Genomic DNA, 10016 nt, shown 5'->3' with positions numbered 1-10016 from the left:
CTTTCATGGGTTATTTCTTGTGGAACAGGTGTTGATTTCTTTCTCTCCCTTCCAGATCCAAAGGCAAGGCCTAGTCAGGCTGCCAAACTCACAATCCATTCACACTCAAGGTCTGCCATGAGCAATTCTCCTGACAATATATCAGCTTACAAAAAGTTGTCTGCCTTAACTAAAAGCTAAGTTGATGATTCCCCTTCTAAGAAGAGAATATCACATTTCTCCATTTATGCTATCTTGTTAGGTACATAAAAGAGGTGCTATTATTTCCTTCCTAAAATAGCATCATAGAGTTTTCCAGTCCTCTTGACTTGAATCTCTCTGAAGCCAGCTGCCTCGAGGAGCTTGCTGTACTCTGCTGCTGTTCGCTCTTTTCCTTCTGTCTGGACCAACATATTCATCGAATACAGTTGGGTTTCTAAAGGCCCACTTTTATCTTCATTCAGAAGTGATTCAACCAGCAGCACTCCACCACCTGATTGAATAAGGAGAATAAAACACACTCTGAACTCTGAGAAGACAAGGTATTTTTCAGCTGAATTACTAGGCCAGATCCTAACTGTCTGAGTGGGATCGGACCCGGAGTAACGATGAAATCTCAATGTGAGTATGGTCGTTCTCGTTCATTGAATACTTTTGCAGAGTATATAGAGGCTTACAGCAAAAGCATGCATAGTCAACAACATTATAATTGGTCCAGCTCCCTTGCTTACGCGTAACGTCCTGCAACTCGATTGGCTAAGGCCCTCTGTCCACGCACCTCTTGTTTTACTCTTCTCCTGGCTTATCTTGTCCCTGATTCCATTCTGCTTAGTACTTTTCTTCCTCCCTTTTTGGGCAGCCAAGGGGGGGCCAAGGACGTTGCACATAGGCCTCCGTGCTTAGTTCAAACCCTGGGTTGCTCATCGGAATTAAGTTATGCCCTTTTTCATTCAGGAATGTCTCCACAATTCCCCCTTCTTCTTGCGCCATGCCCCACGTTGGGCGCCATTTGCGGACGGACCCAGACGCAGACCAATATGATCAATGCTGAAGACGTTTTATTAAAATACTTAAGCCATTATATACTTTTTACTACAACGTGGGCTAGCTCCGCGGCTTGTGCTCATTGGTTTCTAGACTTATACACACAAACTATTATTGGTTAAACACAGCTGTAACTTATTATCTACATTTTGTTACTATTTCTGCCAAGTCAGTCTTTTAATTAATACACATTCTGCATCTGTTGGGGAGTAGCGGTAGTTTCAGTGTCAGCACATGATTTCCTCTTTCATGTTGACCTTCAGTACGTGTCCATTGTTTTCCAAAAAGTTTCCCACACCTAACCTTTAGTTTCAGGAAGAAGCAGCCCCTATGTTAAGCCATATTTCATCATCACAGAAGACAACAAAAGAGCAAAAGCATCAGAGCATGCCTCTGCTTGGCTACATAGGTACTGATGTACCAGGGCTGAAGGGAATGCTACGGCCAGGATGAAATTTCCCATTTACCCCAGCTGAAATCCACAGGAGTTTAGTGATTATACTGAGAATCTGGCCCTGTAGGCAGTGTTTTCAAAGCTCCAAGGGTTCAGTGTGATGCTTAATGGCATTTTCACTCTGATGTATACACTTATTTATCTAAACAATACCATAAATCGCCGATCCTTACATTTAAATGCCTTGAAAGAGGAGTCCCCGTAGAGAAGGAGACTAAAACTGGAAGCCAGACAAGGAGAACTTAAACCAGGCCCTATTTGGCTGAGCTGCACATGGCTGGTTTAAGAAAGCAAAAGACTAAACCCCTTCACTGAAACTCTGCCACCCAAACCAAGCATTGAGACTGGTGTCCGTCATGTTACTGACAAGTGAGTCTCTCTGCTCTTCAAAAGCTCACACCTACCAGGTTTGCAAGCCTTGAAGACTTTTGCCAGCAGTTGCCCACATTTCTCATCATCCCAATCATGCAGTATCTTGGATAAAAGATACAGTTCAGCTTCTGGAATTGTGTTGTTAAAGAAGTCTCCTGTAAAGCAAGAATACATGTATTACACAAAACCCCCAAAACACAGCAGCAAATATTTTCAGCTCTGTCTTGTTCTAAATACTCGGGGCTTGCCAAGTCCATCACCCACAGCAGACTGCAACAGAGTTGGGTAAAAGTCCTCTGTGGCACTCCATAGGGGATTTTGTTCTTGTTCAGTATCAAGAAGGTCTGACATTTAAAAGCAGCAGATGATCTGAAACAGCCTTTGATACACAGGAAAGCATTTGAGTATTTTTTCGCCAAATACAGGAATTCAGATTCATAAAGCATTAAGGAGAGGAGACAATTTCTCATGTTTTCTGTCATGGAAAAAACGGAAGAATTTTCCCTTATCTACGCAAATTTTCAAAGACCTTCAGTAATCACAGAGCTACATCATAAATCCATAATGAAAAAATACACATCTCACCTCCTAGCACTAGCTTCATCATCGTACCTTTTGCTCAGCACCTGCTGTACTGTATTCAAATTTTTCTTTCTGCATCTTACTTTGTCATTTCCACTTCCATTTCTTTGCATCACGGGCACACATAACATTTCCTGTGTTTATCCATCTTTGTTTTTATATACTCCCTTCCTTCCTCACAGCTTCTTTTCTCTCTTTGAGCGTCAAGCAACATCAAGTCATTCCAACACTTTGAAGGCTTTTGTAAACATCAAAAATTATATCTCCCTACACTCATTTTCATCATAGTTGGTGTGAAGACCACGCAAGATCTACAGACTGGCCAAGAGGAATATGGGCTAGTACATCCACATTCAAAGCCTGAAATATCTTAGGACTTGCAAGTCAATCAATCATGACCAGAGACGGAAAACCCCTTGCTCAGAGCACATCTGCCAGGAGGTCTGCACAGGAGAAAAGGGAGTGTTAGGAAGATTTATAACATGACATGCTAGTTTTTCAAAACTGCAGGACTTTTTTTTTCTTTTTTTCTTTTTGTTAAAGTAACCTTGTTCTGAAGAAATCAAATAGTTCTGTTCAGGAGCAAAGAGCTTCTGGGTTGCTGAATAACTGAGTTGTGCCTCTGATAGAAGGCAGCTGCAGCTGCACAACTGGGACAACCCTGTGGTAGCAGTGAACTGCAGAGGTGAGCTGGGGAGGCTGCAGTCTGGGACACTCTGCCCACGTAAGGGGCAGCTGGAGACCTGAACCTCCAGTGTGGTACCTCTGAGCAGAGACAAGGGGCTCAAGAGCAACAGCTGTCACAACACTACCCTGCTGTCCACACTTACCTTCATGGAAAGCGATACGATGCTCCTCAGGGGGAACAAATTGCTCTTTGGCCACTTGCACAACTTTCGGCAGGTCATAAATTGTGACTGTGGAATTTGGGTACAAAGAAACACACTCCCTGGCCAAAGCTCCTCCACCCCCTTTGAGGAGAACAAAAGAAGGTCAGCGTTGACACAAAACCAACCTGTTCAGCAACACCCCCATGAAGCAATGCAGGCAGCAGTGCATTCAGCCTCATGGAAGCTGGCAAGTTTGCTCCCCACATGTTGCTGAAAGGGAACAGGAGGGACAGGAGAGTTCACCATCTCCGTTGGCTCTGCAGGAAGCTCCAGTGCCCCCAGCACCCAGGTGTGTGGGGATAGCCCCAGCCCTTACAGCTCTTATGCACCCCCTCAGCCAGACCTAGCTGTGCACGCTGGAAGGTGGAAATGAAAACCAGAGCCACTAAAGCAGGCGCTGGGCAAGCAGTGGTGCCTCACAGCTCCCATGAATCCTGGCAGCACCCAGCAGCGCTGGGACAGTGGTGTAAGAGGCTGCAGTCTCTCAAGCTAACGGCACTGAAGGGCAGGAGGGAAAGCGTCTGGCGCCAGAAGAATGTATCAAGCAAGGCAGGAAAAAAACACCAAACCTGCCACGTACGCAAGAGCCACTACTCAAACAAATGGGTCTCTGCAGAGAAAAGCATTCAGCTTCCTAACGCTCTCACCACGCTCACATTTCTCTTTGTGACCCAACCAAGACAGTAAAATGCTCCCTTTACTTCTGACAAGATTCTGAGATATGTCCTGCTTTCCACTGCTGTACCCGTCATACAATATAGGAGTTATTTTTCTTTTCAGAGCCTGTAAAAGCAGACAGTTCCGAGGCTTGTTAAAGAAGATGTGCTGACGCTCACCTCCCAGGTCATAGATCTGCCTGAAAGGGGAAAGGTCAAATGCAGCAAGAACATCTCTGCCACATATGCTCCACACTGAGTTCTGGCCAGCCATGAATTTCAGCATTTCTTCTTCTGATCTAGTAATGCAAACAGACACAACACATAGAAAAAGTAACTTACAATATCCTCGGTGATTCCTATAATATAACTATTACTACAAGTTTTAGCTTCAGCACAAATCTCTGGTTTTATTAACACAGAATATATTCTTTTTGCATACAAACCTACCTTGAGTCTTACTGTAGCAGAAGGGTACAGATATGCATTCATGCATTTAAATAGGTAATTAAGACTAGTGAAGTCCAACAGTGTATTAAGCTGCTAATTCTTAGGCTTCCAAGGGATTTTATTTCCTTCAGCTACCATTGCCCCTGTGCCACAGACCTGTGATATGTTTTTCAGAATAGGAAATTATATACTTCTATTCAAAGTATCAGACAGTGTCCCAGTAATGGATATTGTTGAGAAAGAAAAATGCTGCATGATAGTTGTGGTCAGTGGGATTTCTCACATCATCATATTTAATTGTCCTGTGCCATAATTAAAAACACTGATTTTATCTATAAGAATAAAATTTCTATAAATATACTAATGATTACCTGTACATTGCTCCAAAAGGGTCTTTAGATGAAATGCCAAAAGCTCTTTCATATTGGTTTCTTCCTTCTCTAAAATAACAACCAAAAAAAGCATATGAGCATGGATTTGTTTTTCTTTTACCCCAAACACACCTTGGGACTATAGTTTCAGCTAGTTCATCACTGTGGAAGGTGCTTGCCTTTGTACAGAATATATAGAATAGCGTAGTTTGGGTTAGAAGAGACCTTAAAAAGTCATCTAGTCCAACCCCCCTGCAATGAACAGGGGCATCTTTCACTAGATCAGGTTGCTCAGAGCCCCATACAACCTGACCTTGAATGTTTCCAGGGATGGGGCATCTATCACCTCTCCAGGCAACCTGTTCCAGTGCTTCACCACCCTCATCGTAAAAAATATCTTCTATCTAGTCTAAATCTTCCTTCTTTTAGTTTGAAGCCATTATCCCCTGTCCTATCGCAACAGGCCCTGCTACAAAGTTTATCCTCATCTTTCTTATAAACCCCCTTTAAGTAATGAAAGGTCACAATAAAGTCTCCCCAGAGCCTTCTCTTCTCCAGGCTGAACAGCCCCAACTCTCTCAGCCTCATAGGAGATGTGTTCCTTCCCCTGATCATCTTTGTGGCCCACCTCTGGACCTACTCCAACAGGTCCATGTCTTTCCTGTGCTGAGGGCTCCAGAGCTGGATGCAGTGCTCCAGGTGGGGTCTCACCAGAGCGGAGTAGAGGGGCAGAATCACCTCCCTTGACACTTCTTATGCAGCAGCCCAGAATACAGTTGGCCGCCTGGGCTGGGAGCGCACATTGCCGGCTCACGTCCAGCTTTTCATCCACCAGTACTCCCAAGTCCTTCTTGACAGGGCTACTCTCAGTCCCTTCATCCCCCAGCCTGTACTGATACCAGGGGTTGCCCCGATATAAATGATGAAATGCGTGTTGCCAGCTTGTTTGTAACGGCTGTAAAGGCACCCCAAAATACGCTGATATATATTTCTCAACCTTTCAAAAGAATTACTGGTTCTTTTCAAGGTCAGGTGGGATGTGGCTTTAAGCAACCTGATCCAGTGGAAGGTGTTCCTGCCCATGGCAGGGGGATTGGATAATCTTTAAGGTCCGTTCCAACCCAAACCACTCTGTGATTCTATGATTTATGGGAACCCATCTCAGGTAAAAGTACGAGACTGATACAATCATCGCCCACACACATACCCCGTGTTTGATCATCAGTTGCAAGGACTGGAATAAGTGAGGCTCCAGCCTCTTCCTATACACCTTTGCAACAGAAGTATCCTTAGCCATCATTACTCATCATTTACTTTGTTGATGCCTTCTCAAGTAAGAGCCACAGTAATGATCAAGGCCTTTCCCACTGGTCAAACACACAGAAATCTGATTCTTAGATCATCTCTACCATCAGAAGGAAAAAGAAAACAAGAGCACACGCAAATGGAAAACAATAAAAAACAAGAAGACATACTGGCCGTGCTAACAGTCGAAATGATCTGATTTTTTTTCTTTCTGAGAACCAGCCAGAATCTTCGTTGTGCCCTTTCCCTGAGACACACCACTCAGAGCAGCCACACAGGTGCTGCAAAGCAGTTTGCAACAGACAGCATACAACACTCCTTACCTCACAGCATCAGCCAGGTAGTGCCAGCACAAGTAAACTGTATTGGAGTAATACATCATAATATGATACTGAGACTTGGGACTTGATTTGGTTAGGTAGATGTTGGAAATGTCTGTGTTTCTGTAGAGGGCTAGAGGGTGAAATAAATACATTTACTAACATGTATGATATACTACCTTGCCAAGCCTATTGTACAGCATGATATTTATCACCAGAAGATGTCTATATGACCAAAGACATTGCTTCTACAATCAATCCTTCCACTGCAATGAGCGGTGGCTGAGGGCTGCTGAAATGTGTGTTGTCCCAATCAATGTGAGTAAACACTATCTACCTACACTTACTCCAGAACCTAACATTTCTTTCAAGAACAGCAAGAGCAATGCCTTACAAATGTCATCATTTACCTATAGGCTTGTGCTATCAGAGGAAGTTTTTGGTATGCTTTATTTAAATGAGAAGCCCTTGCAGACAAGTCTTTTTCCCCATCAACAAGGTCAGTAAGTGGGAGACAAGTCCCCAAAACAGCATGCCAACCACAACTACCCTCTCCCAGTTCACTAGGGCACGACCTGCTGCAGACAGATGAATGCCTAAAGGAGTCAGAAGTCTCCCCCGCTTCCTCTAATGCATCTGCAGTGGCATCACCCACCCACAAGACTGGCATACAAAAGGAATGTAAAAGATAGATCCTGCTCTCCCCTGAACTCATCAGGCATCTTGCCCTAAAACAGGGCAAGGCAACACAAGCCAGAGCAGGGGACACAACTTGCAAGACTCTGGCTAGTCCTGACCAACTGTTCGATGGCCACAGATCCCTTCTGACCACATGGACTCAATGTCTTTGATGCAAGGGCAAACTTACATCACCTCTCAGTTCAGATCAGCAACATAACAAAATACTTCACACAGTGGTAAAATCCCAAAGAAAAACAGAACACGTTTTTAAATCACGCTGTTGTCCATCTACCCAGGCATTTTGTTTTAAGGTTTAAAATCATGCCCACACCTCAGAATTTTCTTGAGACCAGCTCTGCAGAGACCCTGAATATCTTCTCCAAGGTCACCTGAGGCTCTTTCATAAAGAAGTTTAGGGATATAGAGCCCTTCACCTGGGTTTTAATTTACACCTTTAATCATGCTGACATTTTCTGCTCCTCTTTCAGTTGAAGAGGGGATAGCATTCCCAAGTGATTCTCTCCATCCAGCTATGGTAATTGGCCTAACACTAGATATCACCCCTCCCCAGACACCTTGCCTCACTTGCAAAACCATCAGAGGTTTAAGTCTTTTAGTCTCTTCCCCTTCTTCTGCTTTTATTACCTCCTTCTTGTGTCAGCTCTACTGCCAAGAGCTTCAATCCCACACAGGCATCCAGCAGTCTTTCCATTCCTGTGGTGCTGGTATGCAAGCGTGCAGCAATGGCATCTGAAGACAGAGGCTCTCCTGACTCCAGCAGAAGATCAAACACCCCCAACTCACAGGCAGTGAACATAATCTGAGGGTAAGGAAAGGTGGGAGTGAGGGATCAGGTGAAAGCACCATACCCTACTCCATTTCTAAAGCTGCTTCATTGGGAGAAAATATACACATAGTTTGTTTTTTGGTTTTTTTTTCACATAAAATCATATTTTGTATAAACAAGTCCAATAATTAAATTGAAGTTTCTCTGAACACCGATAATACCATACAGTGCTCGTAGTGCACCTTCTTTCATTTCTTTTCCTTTTCTGGCAAAGCCAGCCAATGTTTTTGGCTCACAAAGGTGCACATTTAGAGACCAGGTTTTGAGTGTGAATGTTCTTGCCTCTTCCTTAGTTTCAGAGTACATTCTCATAGTCTCTCTTGCTTTTTGTCTGGAAAGCACAAAGGCAAGACTATGTGGTGGTGGGTTTTTCTATTGTTGTTTTTGTTCTTTAACTAAGGATCTAACGTATGCTCCAGTGAACCCTGGAGACTATCCTATGGCTTGCAGCAGGGGGGGATATCCCACTCTATGGACGCTTTTCAGGGACCGACATGCACAGCTACCATTGTCTCCCTGAGGTGGGGAGGTTCGTCTCAGCCAAAAGTACTGCCTCATTCAGGTCAGCAGAATTGCCCCATCTTTTCATAGAGAAGGTATGTAACATCTCCAGGAACAACCCTTAACTTTCAGACAGACATATATAACTATACATAAGAAAAACATCCTTCTTTAGCTGTATACAGTCAAGTTTAAAACAGTAACAAAGGCATCAACTCAATTGACTGCCTGTACCTACAACGATTTGATAAAGTTCACAGGAAGCTCCTTTTACCCTCAGCAAGAACATGGTTTATCCAAAGTTGAGTTCATTTCTCAAAACCATAGCACCAGTGTTACTTTGGAAAGCACTGGGCACTCCTCTATCTCACCAAGCAAAAGGATTTTTCATTATCCTTTTTTTCCTCTTGTTACTGACAGTTCTGCCTTTCAGGACCCTTAAGATGCAGCAGTATTCACACAACCCAAAGAACATTCCTTCCATTACCATGTTGGCCAGAGATGCAGCAAGGGACAACAGAAAAGGTAAATGAATAGTAAATGAGGAAAAAGTCTCCACTGCACTGGATATTTTAATTTCATGCTCATGTGCTTACACACACAGAAGGGCAAATAACATCAGTATACAGTAACAAAAGTGGAACTACTAGTTCTACCTTTGTGCCTTAACCAAATGCTCTTTGGAAAAACAGCCATTATACCAGGCTCTCCTTCACTTGAAAAGAGTCAAGACACAGGAGCTCTCAAGCTCAGCCTTCTGCATAATACATACAGACAAACCACGGGAGAGGGAAGGAAATTTTTTGAGAAGATATTAAAAAAATCTTGTTCTTTGCATGGTTTAACAGGGAGTGAAACAGGCAACTCAAGTCAGCTCTCCGTTTCTCAAACTCCAAAAATGAAAAGTGGGAAGAAATCCCACCACCAAAGGAACCTTCCACATTTCACGGAGTCAGACAGCAAGTCCTCAGCTATAAACTCCAGGGTTTTTATAAAGCCTAATGCAGAGACAAGGTCTGCTCATCCAAGCCTCCAAAGGTCAGAGAGGTCTTAATAAATGCTAAGTCTATCCTGAGAGGTCAGCTTGTTTTCAAATCTTTTTTCTTGTTAAATTTCATTCCTGTCTAGATGAGCAGACAGGATGCTTTCGTACAAGATGGTTTTGGTCCCAAAGACTTATATTCAGTACCTAAAGTGAGATCCTTGACTATTTCTGTCTGCATACTCTTAGACATCTATCCAAGACTAAGTTGTATTTCTTACCTTTGAGACTAAAAATCCACTGCTGTATTGCAAGATGGTTTGAGGGTAATCAAGGTCTTCTGTGGAACCCATCTCGTTTCTGGACTGAGGCACAGACCCTCTGTCCTCTTAATTTAAATAAGCTTCTTTCCACCAGCACAGAGCACACCAGCTGATCCACTTAATCTTATTGCTTCGGAGAAACACACTGCTTACAAAACCTGTTAGCTAAGTTATTTGGCTTCAATGGATCTTTCTACCAGGTTCAGCTGTTTCTTTGGCTCTTCCATAATCAAGTACAAGGCTAAAGAAGCAGCGTGGA

General features: G+C 43.4%; 1 protein-coding gene across 1 annotated transcript; it reads right to left on the bottom strand.

Moving 5' to 3' along the window:
- Window positions 1–260: 260 nt before the first annotated feature.
- ASMT (acetylserotonin O-methyltransferase) lies at window positions 261–9787 on the bottom strand. The gene is made up of 8 exons (XM_009889441.1): window positions 9716–9787; window positions 7750–7924; window positions 6427–6556; window positions 4799–4867; window positions 4158–4276; window positions 3262–3402; window positions 1882–2004; window positions 261–472 (listed from the first exon to the last, which is right to left on the bottom strand). Exons 1-8 carry the CDS (start codon window positions 9785–9787, stop codon window positions 261–263), a joined length of 1041 nt encoding a protein of 346 aa, XP_009887743.1.
- Between the last annotated feature and the right edge of the window lie 229 nt (window positions 9788–10016).

The sequence above is a fragment of the Charadrius vociferus genome, unplaced genomic scaffold (genome assembly GCF_000708025.1).
Source record: "Charadrius vociferus isolate BGI_N301 unplaced genomic scaffold, ASM70802v2 scaffold26, whole genome shotgun sequence".
NCBI classification, from domain to species: domain Eukaryota; kingdom Metazoa; phylum Chordata; class Aves; order Charadriiformes; family Charadriidae; genus Charadrius; species Charadrius vociferus.
The sequence above is the reverse complement of the archived record's forward strand: the minus strand, read 5'-3'. Positions and strand labels throughout refer to the sequence as shown.